Source organism: Heteronotia binoei, chromosome 14 (assembly GCF_032191835.1).
Source record: "Heteronotia binoei isolate CCM8104 ecotype False Entrance Well chromosome 14, APGP_CSIRO_Hbin_v1, whole genome shotgun sequence".
Taxonomy (NCBI): Eukaryota; Metazoa; Chordata; class Lepidosauria; order Squamata; family Gekkonidae; genus Heteronotia; species Heteronotia binoei.
The window spans coordinates 16,284,729-16,302,270 of record NC_083236.1 but is presented as its reverse complement, the minus strand read 5'-3'; the positions used below and the strand labels follow the sequence as shown (position 1 = coordinate 16,302,270).

General features: G+C 46.1%; 1 protein-coding gene across 1 annotated transcript in view; it reads right to left on the bottom strand.

Annotated features, from left to right (window-relative positions):
* Window positions 1–1,871: 1,871 nt before the first annotated feature.
* Window positions 1,872–17,542, bottom strand: part of LOC132582264 (protocadherin gamma-B5-like) — a 199,998-nt gene continuing 184,327 nt past the window's right edge. The window contains exon 6 of the mRNA XM_060253804.1: window positions 1,872–4,790. Coding sequence (XP_060109787.1) covers window positions 4,537–4,790 — 254 coding nt within the window. The 3' untranslated portion in view covers window positions 1,872–4,536. The remainder of the gene's footprint in view (window positions 4,791–17,542) is intronic.

Below are 17,542 nucleotides of genomic sequence, written 5' to 3'. Positions count from 1 at the left end.
GTCCAACACTCAGTGTCACATAAGAACATAAGAGAAGCCATGTTGGATTGGGCCAATGGCCTATCCAGTCCAACACTCTACGTCACATAGTGGCCAGAAAAACCCAGGTGTCATCAGGAGGTCCATCAGTGGGGCCAGGACACTAGAAGCCCTCCCACTGTTGTGCATACATCTGTGCATGTGCTGCATGCTTTCCCTCAATCCTAAACAACCTCTGCCAGTTTGGGATTGGGGCAGGACTTCCGGGCAAGAGAGTGCTGCATCCAGGCAGAATTAGGCCCAGGGTACCTTTCATTTATGAAACTGCATGGCGAGTTGGTGGCTGACCACCATTTCCTACCATTTTCTCTTTCTCCCCCTTGGCCACAGATTCACACAACTTGGCCCATGTTTCCTGCTTAGCAATACTGGCAGTCCCAATGAGGCAGCATTTCTTTCCTCTTGCTGACACTGACAATTGATAGCTGCTGGGAGGGAGGGAGAACACAGCCCCTTCTCCACATATCCCTCTCTCTCCTTCTTGGTGGACACTCGACAGATGGATGACTGTTCTGATCCAGCAAGTTGTCTTGTACATCCCTTGGATATGCATCTTCTTGTATGCCTTACCTTCTGGGTATAATCTGTCTTCCAAGAGGTTGCCAGAATAATTCCATCTCCCCCTGTGTGTCAAGGAACATCAAAGAAGTGCCAATCCTGCAGAAGTCACAATATCCTTCTTTGCCCCACTGCCTTTGTACACACCTATGCCTTGTTACCCCACAGGTTTGGATCTCATAGCATCTCAAACATGGAAGAAGTAGGCTGCTGAAGAAGGGTAGAAATAGATGAGATTTTTTGGGAGAGCTGCTGTCAGATGGGCATGTTGTTACCCTTGTGAAACTCACATATATCACATAGCGTAGGGATGTCAAACTCATTTGTTATGAGGGCCACATCTGACATAAACATGGCTGGGCCATGCATGTCATAAAATGTAATGCCAGGTAGCGGAGATATAAACTTTATAAATGACACAAACAATTAAATATTTTTAAAAATTTTTTAAAAAATGCTTAGCACTTGGTCTTAAAGATGCTTTCTTTGCAACTCTCCCATGGGATCCAGGGAACTCGGCAAAGGAAGCTCTGGCTCTTTCCTCCCTTCCCCAGGGGACCAGGAGCGGGAGGAGCCTCAGCCAATAGAAGGAAGAGAGGCTTGGATCAGTAGCTCTGTTGTGCAATTGAGAGAGCCTGGCAAAACAAGCTATCCCTCCCCCCATCCTCCCCCAGAGAGGAGCCTCAACCAATGGAAAAAACAGAGGTTTTACTCTGTAGCTCCTGTGTGATTGAGCAAGCCTTGCAAAGCAAGCTCTTATGCAGAAGGAAGCAAGAGAGTGGGAGAAGGAAGCAGACGACAGCCAGTTGCTCGGGGGCCTGATAGGAGCCCTTGAGGGGACATCCCTGACACAGTGTGACCACTGGCCAAATACGTGTTGCAGGTTTTTGAAAAACTATAAAAACTGGAAAACCTGTTTACCAAAGGCACTGATGCCATATAATTTTTCACGCACCAGGGGAAAATATTGTGACTCTGTAGCCTAGCATGCCCTGGCCAGGGTAGCCTGATCTCATCAGATCTTGGAAGCTAAGCAGAGTCAGCCCTGGTTCATACTTAGCTGGGAGACCTCCAGGAATACCAGGGTCATAATACCAACGCAGGCCATGGCAAACCACTTCTGAATGTCTCTTGCCTTGAAAACCCCACAGGTTCTCCATCAATCAGCTGTGACTTCACGACACTTTCTGCCATCACCAGCCCAGCACAGAACAATTCCCCTCCACACAACCAAAGTTCTCCCACCCTCTTCCAGGAACAACTTTCATAACTCGTCAGAAGAAAAGATTTTATTATTTTTTTTCCCAAAGAAAAAAAAGAGCAATATAAATATTAGAGTATAAAACTTGCGTGTACACATCAACGTCTGCCTATATGGATATAAGAAGGGTATAAGCATATATATAATATATAAGTATAGTTCAATATTAGACACATTGAAAGGACAAGTGTGTTTCAATCCACATACACTGAAGAGCACAAAAGAGCACACATAAAGAAGATACAAAGGAATCAGAAAATACTGATGTCCACAAGTCAACTACTACTAGGATTAAAAAAAACCCAGAAACCTTACACATCACTAAGTTTGCAGCACTACTACACTAGTTTCAGGTTGCTGATTAAAGGAAAAGAAAAGACAACTAAGATTCCGCTACAGTACTTTGAAAAGGGTCACATAATAACTACTTTAGTTCATAATAAGCCTTGGGTATGATCCAGCAAAGTTGTCTTCCTCTGCAAGCCCCACAGAGAGGAACGGGAGCTGCGCAAGAGCACTTCTGCCTTGCTTTTCAAGGGGGCTGGCACAGGACCACTTCTGACTGGATCGTACCCTTGATCACTAACTATGTAAACTGTTTCTAGTGCAGTCACCAAACACAGGGAGGGTGACTGGGATCGGTACAAAAATCAGATGCAGACAAAAAGTTTCTTCCTGCAAAACTGGTCCTGGTTTTCTAGACACGGGGGAGGCAGCAGATCCGATAGTGCGCATAACGCTCTGGCAGGGAACACCACACAGTCAGCAAGGCTGGGCCACAGTGGTTTGGAAAGCTGTCAGAAGTTTAACCTGAGGTGATCATAGAAGGCGTGACCGTCTCAGGCAAGCTGCTGATTAGAGGTTTAGGACAAAAATAAAAACAGCCTCGGACCGCTCTGTGTTCAAAAGAGACTTCCTCTTTGTCTCTTGCAGTTCAGCTCCTGTGATATAAAAAGCCAGGTGAAGGGAACTCGTACTGTCTGTAGACAGGAGAGCCCCTGCGCTCAGAGCTCCTGGCAAACTCTGCCTGCCTGCGCTTGGATATGCACAGAGGTACAGAAATCCTGCCAGTCCTAGGCTATTAAATAATATGGTTAAAGAACCCAAAAAAGTGGTTTTAACAACACAGGAAAAGAACTTCAGAGGTTTTTTTTTAAAAAAAATCCAGTGGACTTCGAGCAGCATCCAGGCAGGGGTGGTGGTAGAGAGGTCCTGAGGACCTTCACTGCACCAGAACCCTACTGTGGAGTCCAAGCTGACCTTTGGGACAGGTCACTGTCTCGGCAGTCAGCAAGCGTCGCCCAGAACTAATTCCAGCATCCCTTCTCCATGCCTGGACCCTGAACTTTCTCCAGCCAAATGCTGTTTACTTAAACATCTGATTGTGAAGGCCCAAAAAACCACAGACATTTCCTAGGTGCGCTGCATAGACAATACGGAACGTGCATACTTTGCTAGTGCTCCGACACAGGGGCAATGCATTTTGCTACTGAACTCAACTGGCGGACAGACGATGCTCGGGTTGCATCAGGGTTGTGGGCATTTGGCAGCATATTTACATCATGCTGTTTACGGCATGCAATGGCTTCTGTATTCTAGCGTGGGAGGCATTGGCTGTCCTACTGTACATGAGAGGCGAGTGTTCTACATGCAACTCAATGTGCAGAAAGATGTGAAGCATTCCTTTTTAACTCATTCTCTGCTGGGCTATCGGAACCCATTCGCTGACCGAAGTCGTCTGCCTGCGGGAACTCAAGGAGCTATTTCAGTGCATCAAGGAAAAGCAGCTCACTATGCTCACAAGCGGCCCACTACTTTCTTCTAACTCTTACTCCAGAAAAACATTTACTGTACACATAAATATTCATGACCAAAATGGAGATGAGATGTCTCTTTAGAGGCCTTGGTAATCGACCAGTAAGGGTAGAGGGGTGTATCTGTGGCCACCCCCCCACCCTCGGAAGGCTTCCCACGGCAAGGTGGCTTGTGCGCCCTGCTTCTCGGAGATCATGATTGCGCTTTCATCTATTTAGGCCATTGCTGGTTAAAAATAAAAGACAAATGTTTATAATGCACCTGAATCTCATTCCCTTCTAATAATGCAGGATAAACATTTCTTTTAAATCAACAGGTTTAACGGGAACTAAAGCACTCCCTATCAACTTCAGAACAAGGATTCCAGTTGCTAGTTCTTAGGGGGGGGGAGAAATCGATCATCAAAATTGGAGGAAGAGATGATGTGCTTCAAAATGGGGGGAGGGGGATGCATACATACAGATCTCTGTTTAGGAGAATTATTTACAGGGGACAGAGCTACCCACCCTAAGCCTTGTAGGTTGTTTCAGATCACTCTGGAGTCAACCAATGGTAAAGAAAATCTTTCACCCATCGGGCACCCTTGCGTTTCTCTTGTGAATACATCACAATCCACTGGACTACATCTTGTTTAGTTTCCAAATTCTTTGACATCATGAGGACTATGGGTAGGTGGCCTACTCTTAGCCCTGATGACGCAACGACGACGTTACATTCGGAATGTTCTTTATTTTTTGAAAGAAAAAATTTATTATCCGCAAATACACATTCATCCTCCATCCTAGGCTATGAATTGGGGGAGTGCTGGACGGTTTTGCCCTTCAGATCTAAGGTTGGCGCCGGTCTCCTCCTGCGTGTGCCGCCTACTTCTTCTCTTTCTTTCCTGACTTCTTCTTGTTTCCCCCTCCGGAGGCTGCCGCTTTCCCGTCGCGTTTGCCCGCGGCATTGGAGAGCGTGGCTGTGCTGCCCGGGATGTACACGTTTTGCCTGTAGTCAGGGACGTGCTGCAGGGTGAACTGGGGGCCATACCTGGTGCTGAGGCCCATCGTGCCTGCAGTGGCTCCTCCTCCCAGAGTTGAATTTCCATCTGGATTGGCGGCGGCGGCGGCAGCAGCTTCTGCAGGAGACAAACCCCCAAAAGTTTACAAATGTGGCCTTTTAACATTTGCTAGATGATATATGTCAAAAGCGCTCTAGCCATGAAATGTATGCCGACCTATAACCCTTACAATGTCACATGAATTGCTCTGTCTTATAGTAGCCCCACTCTTTTCAGCTTAGCTGCCATCTCTAGCATTCCTTTGAAAATCACATACACTCTAGCCCTGTGCTCAAGGCCAAGATGTCTCATTCACAGAGAACTGCTTGCACCTGCAAAGAAGGGGCGTTGGTGGGAAAGAACTCTGGCGGCGCTTAGTGCTTGAATGTGTAATGGTTGCTTGCAAGGTATATGTAGAGGTCAATATCCCATCAAAAGCAGTTTTAGCAACATCTGTCTAGCCTGTCATGTTGCTCTCGATAAACGGATCTCTTGAACCCACTTGAGTCGTTTACTGAGGAAGAACTTGCAGGAGTTGACAGTATGTTACTGCATTGTTTTGTATCGATGTTATACCATTTTCCTACCTTGAATGTGCATTTTGAACCATGTCTAGTATTCTATGCTTGTGTAGGATTTCTGCAGCCCTAGCCCTATTACCTCACAGCTCACTTACTAGATGTACCATCTGATCAATCACATCAATTTACACTTGTGATTCTCCTTGAGTCTCTATGAGAAAGGGTTGCCAAGTTCCCCCTGAGCACTGGGGGGAGGGATGGTGGGTAGGGCTGCCAGATCCAGGTTGGGAAACTCCTGGAGACTTGGGGGTGGAGCCTGGGGAGGGCAGGGATCTCACTGAGGTACAAAGCCACAGAGTCCACCCTCCAAAGCATCCATTTTCTCCAGCGGAACTGATCTCTACTCTGGAGATGAGCTGGAATTCTGGGGGATCCTCAGGTCCCACCTAGGAGCTGGCATGGACTGTAAACATAGTTAATTGATGTTAGAAGTCTGATATCTATTATCTGGGAAGAGTCCTCTGCTGCTTTCACTCTCCCCACATCTTGTGAGGGGCCTAGGAGATCTTGAAGAGGACATTCACTCAAGTATTGTAAAATGTCAGGCAGCCTATATGAGAACAGGGGTGCATGTTTTCTACTATATGCATGAAATATGCAGCAGCTTTTCCTCAACTCCCAAAAGACCTACACACAGCCAAATTTGGCTGGCAAAACAAAGTAGCGATGTGGCCTCTCTGTTGGTATGCATATTCTGTTCCTTGGATTCCCTGCGCATGCATGAGGCACGGTTGATTTCATTTGCAGATAGGGGTCCAGAACTAACCTTTGGGTTTCTAAAAAGGCACAGAAATACAAATTCCTTCCAACTTTTCTGTTCCTGCAGAGGCTCCCACAGTTCAGGGTAACATGAACACATAGAATCTGGCTGCTTCAGCAAAAAGGAGCACTTTCTCCATTCCCTCACAGAACTAGCAGTGGTGTTTTAATAGTACATTAAAATATACACTTACAATAAAGCTAAACAGTGTTTTCATTTTTTTTAAAAAAACAGGCTGAAGTAACATTTCAAAAGAGGGAGACTAGAAGCAACTTTCTATAGAAATGCTAAGGCAGTATCCCACCCGTTTCTCCATCTCCATTTAGTAGACACACAGCTCTATGGCATGATTCTTCACCCTGTCTATCCATTTCTATCCCACCCTTCTTCTAAGGAGTTCAGAGTGGGGTATATGGGTCTCCCCCACTTTTATCCTTACAACAACTCTGTGGGGTAGGCAGGGCTTCTTTTGTAGCAGAAAAAAAGTGCTTGGTGGGAAAACAGTGGGAGGGCTTCTAGTGTCCTGGCCCCACTGATGGCACCTGGGTTTTTTTGGCCACTGTGTGACACAGAGTGTTGGGCTGGATGGGCCATTGGCCTGATCCAACATGGCTTCTCTTATGTTCTTAAACTTCTTCGCATATTAGGCCACACACCTCTGATGTAGCCAATCCTCCAAGAGTTTACAGTAGGCCCTGTACTAAGAGCCCTGTAAACTCCTGGAGGATAGGCTACATCAGGGGTGTGTGGCTTAATATACAAAGGAGTTCCTGCTACAATAAAAAAAGCCCTGGGGATAGGTCACATTGAGAGATGATGACTGCCAAAGGACAACAAGTGACTTCTGACTGAATGAGGATTTGAATCCATGCCTTCCAAGTCCTAATCAGATCTGGATCCTCACTGCTGCACCACCCTTGACTGAAATGTCTCTAAAGAGTCAATGGAAGTGGACAGGAAGGGATTCCCCAATTCCCATCTCATCCCCGCCCCTGCTTGTTGTGGGCATGACTCTTATTCCCTCTCAGAAGAAGAGGTCTGAGCACAAAGAAGATTGGGGAAGCACCCCTGTGGAAGAGGACAAGTCATTTGAGATTCTGGTGGAAGAGCTCTCAAGGATAAGAAGGCTTCTCTCCTCAGCTCCCAAGTGCCCTCCCTGCATTCTCACTCTATCATCTCCTGACCCATCCATGGGGATTCAGACTGAACATTACCCCCACAAATCCCCATGAAAGAAACATGCTGGGATAGGATGTCAATTCCTGTTGTAGTCTGCTTCTGTATTGTACGCAGACATTAAGTGCGAAGTATCCAGTGACTGCTGGCTTTGTCATGAGCAAGAAGCCATAAAATAATTACATTCCACTGACAATACAAACACCACTAAATCTGAATCCCTCCCATCCTTTAGTCTTCTATAGGGAAGCTCTTCGTCTGATTAAAAAGTTCCAAGGTTTTTTTTTTAAAAGAGGTTTCAAGATTAAGCCTGCCTGAGCATTATGCTTCTTCAATCCTTGATCTCTAATCCCAGATTTTGGGGGAGGTGAGGACAACAGATTATTTTTATGTAAAATGCATTTTGTACATGCTCAGACTCTTCATTCCTTAAACAGGCAAGCTACAGCAAAGTGCCTTAAAATTAATGCTAAACAACAGACACTATGCTGAGAAAAACCGGGCATTCGTTTTTCTGGTCCTGCCCCTCCAGGCCCCACCTACTCTTGTGGCAAATTTCCAGTGCAAACTGAAGAGGCAACTCCAAAATTTTCTGCCTGTTGTTCTCACCTGTCACTGTTGCCATCAAAGATGAGAGAAACACACTAGGCAGAAGGCAAGGGGCCCAGAGAGAAAAGGCAATGGGACAGAGCAGGTGAGAATGAATTGGCTAGGAAGGGGTTAGATAAACCTGCTCCAGCCATCTTGCAGTTTCCCCATATCCATTCCTTCTCAGGCAATCTGGACTTCTTGCACCTGCACATTTCCCCTAATACCTGCACAAGGGAAAGGGCTACTGATTTTTTTTAAGTGAAAGTGAGAATTCGGGGGGGGGGGGTGCCTCTTTCTGAATCTGAGGGTGCAAGTTTTATCTCAGATGCTGTGAGGTAGGTCATCAGACCATGAGGCAAGTCCACTCCACTGAATCACAAGGCCTATATTGATAGGTTCCAAGATGACCACAAATGGCAAGATGCTCTGATGATCCAGTAAAGGCACACAGAAGGAGGAATGGATTCTAAGATCTGAAGATACTTGAGACAGAGCAGAGACCATTGAGGCAGTGACCCTTCTTCGAAGCTCCCTCCTGACCGATCAGTACCAAAGACCTAGCAAGCCATTTGGGTGAGTGTGTCTATGCGTGAGTGTAAGTGAGTCTGTAAGTGTACTGCATTCTCATTACTAGGGCATATTCCATAATCAATAAAACAAAAACTGTTTTTTTAAAAAAAAATCCTGTCTCTTCTTTAGCTTGAAACAAACCCACAGGAAGTTGGCAAAAAGGCATGTGGGAGTTCTGTCACCTCTCCTTGGCCTCCCAGCCTCCTCCGCAAACTCACCTGGTTGCCCTATTTAGCAAGCAACTATTCCCTCAGTCTCAGATTCTCTGCCACCCCCCTCCCCCAACCCATTTCAGGCAATATGGCTGTGATCATGGCCACCCTTACAAGGTTATCATTAGGATTACACAGATAATGTACATGCTGCTTACTTTCATACCTGAAAGGTGGAATACACAAGCACAGCTTATATTGTTACATACTTTCAGTGCCTGAATCCATCTGCTTACAAAAGGAGATTACCCCAGAGAGGCAGATGGAGGCCACAGAAGCCCTGAAGGAAACTGAGATATGAAGCCTGGAGAAACATTTAAAAAACTCTTGCCTATGGAGATAAGTAAAAAACCCAAGATCTTGCACTTGGCCTTCAACTCTGGGCATTCTTGGTGTGTTTTAGAAAGAACAGGCAGTCTTTGCCTATGCCCTCCTTTGGCCCCTCATTCAAAGCTTTCTGTACCAACTTGTGGGGCAGTAAACCCAAAATGTGGCACTATGGGAACTTTGTAAGGATAATGAGAATCAAGCTCTAAGTGTTTCCCTGAACCTGTTTCTCAGATGTGACAACCTCATTCCTTGGTCTGATAGGGCCACAGTGCTAAGCTGTGTCAGCTGACTGCTTCCCAGGGTTGGAAACTCTCCCCAACTGGGAAGGAAAAACCCAACGTTGTTTCTTTCAGTGGCAGCCATCTGCCTCCTCATGCTAAAAAAAACAACAGTCTTCACACAACACAGAAGTGAGCATCCATCAAGTATTTAAAGCAACCACAAAACCTCTTGGCAATAGTTTATTATGCATTAAGGGAATTCCATCCCTTGGCAGACCTTCCAAATTAGCGTTTGCTGGTGAGCTGCAGAATTCTGACTTCTGTGTTTCAGGTGGGGGAGCAGAAAATTCTACAAACGGATATGCAACTGGTCTGCTGAAGAGAGCATCTTTCTTAAAGCAAGAGATGCGGTGAAAAGGGAGGGGCCACATCCTCCTTCACAACCAATAGCGTAAATTGACACCCTTCCCAGCGCACCACCAGGTAGCTCACTTTCTCTGAAGGTGACCATCAATGCTCCTTTACTTTCCCCTGTTCTTTTAAAAAAGTTTCTGGCTGATTTTGCACTCATCTAACTCCGCCCTCAACGAGAGCCCTGTGGTGCAGAGTGGTAAAGCTGCAGTACTGGAGTTGGAGCCCTCTGCTCACGACCTGAGTTCAATTCCAGCAGAAGCTGGTTCAGGTAGCCGGCTCGAGGTTGACTCAGTCTTCCATCCTTCTGAGGTCGGTAAAATGAGTCGCCAGCTTGCTGGGGGGGAAGCGTAGATGACTGGGGAAGGCAATGGCAAACCACCACGTAAAAAGTCTGCTGTGAAAACGTTGTGAAAGCAACGTCACCCCAGAGTCGGAAACGACTGGTGCTTGCACAGGGGACCTTTCCTTTCCTAACTGTGCCCTCATGTCCATCTTCTCCGCACGACATAAGAACATAAGAGAAGCCATGTTAGATCAGGCCAATGGCCCATCCAGTCCAACATTCTGTGTCACACAGCGGCCAAATATATATATATATATACACACACACACACACACACACACACACACACACACTGTGGCTAATAGCCACTGATGGACCTCTGCTCCATATTTTTATCTAACCCCTTCTTGAAGGTGGCTATGCTTGTGGACGCCACCACCTCCTGTGGCAGTGAATTCCACATGTTAATCACCCTTTGGGTGAAGAAGTACTTCCTTTTATCCGTTTTAACCTGTCTGCTCAGCAATTTCATCGAATGCCCACGAGTTCTTGTATTGTGAGAAAGGGAGAAAAGTACTTCTTTCTCTACTTTCTCCATCCCATGCATTATCTTGTAAACTTCTATCATGTCACCCCTCAGTCGACGTTTCTCCAAGCTAAAGAGCCCTAAGCGTCTTCCCAATTTCCTATTACTTGTGTCGGGGCTGCAGCAAACATAGCGGTTTTTTGGGCAGCAAATGGAAACTGGTTTTTAGTGGTTTCCGTTTGCTGCATAAAAACCGCGATGTTTGCTGCAGCCCTGACAGAAATAGTGGGAAATCAGGAGGACGCCGTGCGGAGAAGACGGACGTAAGGGTGAGTGCGAAATCGGTCTCTGTTGATTAGTTGTTGCTCTATGACAACATTTATGACAAGTGAAGCACAAAATTTTAACTGCCACCAGTGTAGGAGGGAAAAAACACAGAAAGGGAAGGATTCCACCCCCCCTGAAGCTACGTAATACAAAACTCCTAGGTCTTCCATCTGCTAATTGCCACTTCTGACAGAAGAGGAGAGATTCCACTCTGCCAGTTCTTGCTGAGCTCATTTAGGACAATCATGACTTGTCATAGCACAAAGCCCAGATTTGGTTTTTATGCAAAAGGGAGAGAGGGGGAGAGAGAGGGGGGGGAGGGGGAGAGAGAGAGAGAGAGAGAGGTGACTTCCTCTTCACAGACTTTCTGCAGGGGAACTGCTCACACATTCCTGGACTCTGATCTGAACATCTCCTCATCTGACTCATGTAGCAGGTTTTGAAGATCAGCTAACTCACTAGGTCTGACTTCTACTTTTGCAGTTTGCTTTTATAGCTGGGCTTTTAAGTCCCGTAGAGTAATAATATATCAAGTGACTTCTACACATCTACTGACTATTCCCTACCAAGTATGCAAAACCAAATTCCAAGTCCATGCATCTAATTTTAGAAATGATGCACTGTTTCCATTTGTTTCCCAACTGCATTCTGGCTTGCCAGTTTTGTCTAGAGATTTGTCTCTTGCTTGAATGGAATGCTGTGAAAAAGTCAAATTTTCTGCACTGGGAGAAACGCTGGCAACCAGAAGATCATGGTAACAGAGCAGAAACATCTATGCAGAGCCAAGGAAGATCAGCAATAAGAGCTGAATGGAGCCACGCACAATTAAGACACAAGTTTTCAATTGTAAACATTTCAAATATTATAAATGAGTTTTGAGAATCAGTTTTGGTGGCTTTGTTCCCAAGACCTGAATGCTGCACTCACACACTTGGCCTGTGCCAGCCTTCTTAATGTTGCCAGGAATGCCTCCAAAATGAAGCCCAACAACCTGGCCCATACAGCCACGCTGCAAAGCCACCAAGAACAAGGTCTGTTTCACATACTGTATCTAGCCAGAGTTGTGGCAGCTGCTTGAAACTGCAACCTACGTAAAGGCAATTCCAAGTGGCAAGTGTGAGACAGGCAGCCCACCCCCTCCTGCCCGGGGTTCCCAGTTCCCCCTCCACAAGCCACTGGTGGGGGATGAGGGAGTAGGGTTGCAAGATCCAGGTTGAGAAACTCTGGGAGATCTGGAGATAGAGTCTGCAGAGGGCAGAGAGTCCACCCTCGAAAGCATCCGTTTTCTCCAGGGGAACCAGTTTCTGTAGTCTGGAGCTGTAATGTCAGGTCTCTCCTGGAGGCTGGCATCCCTTCCCCTCCCCCCATGTGGTTCTGCCAGTCTTCGCCATGCCGCCGCAACTTCTTTTGTGACTGTGTGGTGACAAAAATCACGCTGTCTAACAGATACTATGCACTTCGACAGAACTTCCCAGCAACTGGACCCAAAGCGCAGCACCCATGAAGCTGGCATGGAAACAAACAGGAGAAGAGGTGTAGGGAGTGCTGTTTCCGACTCCAGCACAATGTTCCTGCTGATTGGTCAGCTGCAAGTGCAGCACTGGGGACCACTTGCTGCTGATGGTTTTCCTCAGTCCTGGATTTATAAATGGAGTTTTTAGAAGCTCAAATGGGAAGATCCGCAGAGTTTAATTATATTTTCTGTAGTGCTAACTGCTAATCCACAAGCCGATTTGCTCATTTCTTGGCTTTATTGTCTCTCAAGGACAGTTCTGGAGTCTTTCTTTCTTTCTTTTTTTTTTTTTTTAAAAAAAAGATGTTCTATGATAACATGGAGCTTTTAATCCAAGCTATAATTTTTGTACCACTTCATTAGCACAGCACTTGTAAGAATTTGTCAGGTGGTACACAGAAACCTTTAAAGGAGTTTGCAATAATTTAGCACATGTGTACCCCCCCAAGGAAAATAACAGCCCCAGGGGCTGCTTCAGGTTGGAAAAAGAAAGTGGGTGGAGGCTGGATCTGAATTGGGTTGCCGCAATGGTTTAGAACTGAGTTCCCAAAGGGTATCCGCACCTGCCAGTCTTTGTGGAAATCACATTGAACATAACGTGTAGCTGGGACTTGATACTGGATTCTGTGGCAGTAAGAGGGAACATCCCCAGTTGTTCCCATCATTGGCAAAAAGGAGAGATGGGGAGGAGGCAAGGACTTCCGGGGTAGGGTGGAACTTATCTCCAAAATAGGCCAGGCTTCAAGTGGTAAAAATCTCACTGGTCTTTGCTAATAGGACAAAACAAATTGGACATCAGGGGGGCCGGCTGCCACATTTGTTTTTAAAGATTAGAAGTAGAGCTGGAAAACAGACGGTTAACGTCTCATGGTTATTCAGCCCATTCAGTTCTTAGACAAATCTAAAGCTATCTCCAAACCTGCTTAATCTTTTTTCTTCAAATATACTTGCTGTTGCTCTTTGTTCTCATCGACATCCCTTTTCTCACACACTTTTCTGAAACAAAAGACAGGCCTGACTGTAAATTGTTCAGAAGCACAATTCTGCTTGGGGGTGGGTGGGTGGATCTGTTCATATTAAACAAAAAATGTAAGTTCTCAAAGGTGGACGGGTGGCTCTTGGAACGCCACAATGTCAAGTTTCTGTTGCGGAATATATGTGATATTAAAGGCATGATCCAGGCAAAGTTAAGCACTTTTAAGTCCAATTATTTTCCAGTGGGAGAGTTCACAGTGCAATCCTAAGCAGTTATGGTGGTGGTGGAAAGTGTTATCAAGTCACAGCTGACTTGGGGAGACCCTGTAGGGTTTTCAAGGCAGGAGACATTCAGAGGTGATTTGCTTCTAAGGCTGCCAACTCCAGCCTGGAAAACACCTGGAGATTTTGGGGGTGGAGCCTGAGGAGGGTGGGGTTTGGGAAGTGGAGGGGCTTCAGTGGGGTATGATGCCATAGATCCCACCTTCCAAAGCAGCCATTTTCTCCAGGTGAACTGATCTCTATTGCCTAGAGACCAGTTGCAATCCCAGGAAATCTCCAGCCACCACCTGAAGATTGGCAACCCTAGCCCAAGGTCCAGGACTTTGTTGGTGGTCTCCCATCCAAGTATTGAGTAGACCCTGCTTAGCTTCTGAGATCTGATGAGTCTGGACTAACCTGGTCCATAAGCAGTTATACCCTTCTAAATTCATTGCAGGAAATTGGCTTAGAAGGGTATAACTCCGTTTAGGATGGCATAGCTATGTTTGGGCTTCGCCCTCCTTTGGAAATGAACAAAGCTTAAAGTGATTAAGTGTGGCTGAACTGTGCCCCGTGGAGTATAATGAGTTCCCCAGTTGGGTCACTGACCTTTAGGTAGGGCCTGCAGATCTCATTGTGGAGCCTTCCGTTAAAATCCTGACCTGGGCAGGGGTGGGGGGAGGCGCAAGAGCCCGGAGGGATCTGATGAGAGCTTTTGGGGTTCTTCCGATGCAGGAGAAGCCGCCCGCCCAAGTTCAAGCAGGCTTTATAGCTGTGCCACTTTAAATAGAGCCTTAATCTGTCTTCTCCATGGCCTGTTCTCTGCTGCGTGACCTACCAACCCACTTCTGTGCTGTGACGTGACTGACAAAACAGATGCAACTGAGCGGCCCAGGGGAAGCATTACCGGCCCTCTGACTGGGGGTGGAGAGGGATTGAGCCTAATCCGTAGTGTAGCAGGAAGATGCAGCACAACATGTGGCACGGTGCTGGAGAAGAAGGATGCCACTGAGCAAAACAAGAAGCTTCTTCAAAGGGAGGCCCAACTTATCTGGGATATAAAGTAATGCACTCTTACTTAAGGGCAGACCAAGCCCCGCCCAGCCCTTCAATAGGCAGTCCTATTATCTAGTGGCCCACCAATCAGCTGTGGCCGCACACAACGATGACAGGACTGAAAATCCCCCAGGAGTATTATTTATTCCACCTATGCCAATGGAGACTCAAAGCAGCTTCCATCCTTCTCCTCGCCTCCATTTTATCCTCACGACAACCCTGTGGGGGAGGGGAGGGTCACCCTATGAGAAAACCAGAGTCAATGGAAAAGAAAGTAATGCTAGAAAAAAATGGAAGGCAGTAAGAAAAAATGAAGAAGACCCAACATGAAATGGATGGACTCAATCAAGGTAGCCCCTGGTCTCAGTTTGCGAAGCCTGAACAAGACTGTTAATTACATGATGTTTTGGAGGACACAAATTCACAGGGTTGCCATGAGTTGGAAGGGGGTGTGGCCTAATATGCAATTGATCTCTGCTGGGCTTTTTCTTTAAAAAGCCCTATGCTAAACAATGGTGATGTCAGGGGGTGTGGTCTAACATGAAAATGAGTTCCTGCTGGGCTTTTCTACAAAAAAGGCCCTGCATTCAGTCACATCCAGCCTGCCTCAAGAAGGGTGAGAACTGGACTGAGTTTACTGTATATGCATGATCCTTTTTCATGATGGAGGTTTTTTTTTATTTAAAAGAAAGCAAAACCACCCCCAGCAAACTTGAATCATGAAGAGGGGAAAAGAAAAGGACTGCTTACTCCTTTCCTTGCCAGTCATTTGCTCAAAATGTGACTCTTTCCCACTACAAAAAGACACAGGTCTGTCCCGGTACACACACCCATGTCTCTTTTTTATTCATGGAGAGAAAAGCAAGATGGAGGATGATTTCTTGGTTTAGCCTTGAATCATTTTTCCAGTGGGTGCCAACTGTACTGGCTAAATAATGTCGACTCTGTCCTGCTAAATTCCCCACGATCTACACTGGCAACTGAATTTCCGCCTCTTGAATCCCCTGGTTGACAGGAGATGAGGAAATCCAGGAGATGGGGGCCACACCAAAGATGAAGCACCGCCCCCCCCCGCCAAGACCAACAGTGGAGTGGGAAAAAATTCATTATATTCAGTTATACTGCCCCTATGCCTTTCACATACACTTCTTCAGGGGCGATATAACTAAAAAAATATTTTTTCTTCTCACTTGCAGGAGATGAGAAGAACAATTTAGGAAGACCTGCTGGGGCTTGCAGACAGGTGGCATCTAAAAATCCCTACGAGTGCATTCCTCTGCTCCTCTTTTATCAGAGCCTTGCATTCTCCCAGGCACATGAAAGCCACATTCCCCGTGCCTCTACAACCTTGGCATACAGACACAGATCCTCTTTCAATCCTATTTCTTTAAACACAAAAGAAATTTACAAATATTTTTTTTTCCAGGATCGTAGAATTAAGCCCCTTTGCATTGCTAATTTTCCACGGGTGCTTTAACTTTACACTATGCCGTATTGCTCTAGCTGCCTGTCATAAGCCCAGAAGACATCTCTTTGATGTTTCAAAAGCACAGCCTTTAAAAAAACATTTTGAAGAGGCTCCCTAGCTTTTGTAAGCTGGGACAAGCTGGGATGTAGTCAGACCATCAGCATTTCATTTCCTCACAAAGCTCTTTGACCATCTGGGTCTGTCGCAACGACACCCAAGACCAGGAAGAAGACACTGGAAAATAAATGATGGGTGGCAGGCCAGCAGAATGTATTCATTATCCTTCCCACGTGGCCAGAGTAGTGGCACTGGGGCCTATAGGGCTCCTGCATAAGCACACTCCACTTCCTCTAACAACTGAGGGCTCCCTAAAATGGCTAGTGACCTCCCTCAGCCCTCACCTCTGACCCCAAAGAAATGTATTTCATTTACGGTTGTCAGGTCCTGTGGGGGATGGGGGAGTAGGGGTGACAGATCCAGGTCAGGAAACTCCAGAAAATTTAGGGGTGGAACTTGGGGAGGACAGGGACCTCCATGGGGTACAACACCATAGGGTCTACCCTTCAAAGCACGCATTTTCTTCAGGGGAAGTGATCTCTGTAGTATAGACATGAGCTGTAATTATAGGAGATCTCCAGGTCCCACCTGGAGGCTGGTATCCCTAACTTCAAAGGCCATTTGGAAAGATGAGGCACAAAAGAATCTTAAACAATGTATACAGGGCATATTATGCAACTCCAACTGATCCCAGAGATGCACAAGATTTCCACACAGCCCTCAGAATATCACTTGGTGCTCACTCTTCCTCATAATTGCTATAAAATGCATGGTTATTTAGGGGAATACATGGGGGGGGGGATTGAAATCCTTCCAAAATATCTGTTATCTACTGTCCTAAAATAGCCTTGGGAATAATTGAGAGCACCTGGAAATAATCCCAGTTTCTTATACACCCTTTACAAATGTTAAGGTTGCCAAGTCCAAGTTGAGAAACTCTTAGGAGATTTGGGAGTGGAGCCTGGGAAGCACAGGGGCCACAGTGGCATACAATGCCACAGATCCCACCCTCCAAAGCATCCATCTTCTTCAAGGGAACTGCTCTCTGTAGCCTGGAGATGAAATGTAATTCTGGGGGATCCCCACATTCCACCTAGAGGCTGGCATCCCTAATGGGCACTGGAATGGTTAGTGATCCTCTGGAGGATCTGGGGATCCTGCAGCTAGGGGAAAAAAACAGGCTCTAGCTTATGAAAACTTATGCCACTATAAACGTGCTGCTCCTCAAGATGCTGTGAGATTCTGTTGTTGTGGCAACAACAGACTATTGCTCTGGTGTCTGCGAGGTAACTTCAGATTCTCAAATTCACTGGATGGATGAAAGTTTTCCTTATATCTTCTACTCAGAACAGTTCAGATATGTAGAACAGCAAAAGATATGGCTCTTATTGACCTATAATGATTTCCTTAGCCCTTTCCGTGTTCAAAATGCTTCCTATCCATTATCTGAGGAGGGGTTTTAGCTCAGACAGAAAAATAAAGTGCTTCGAGTTAACTGGATATATATGC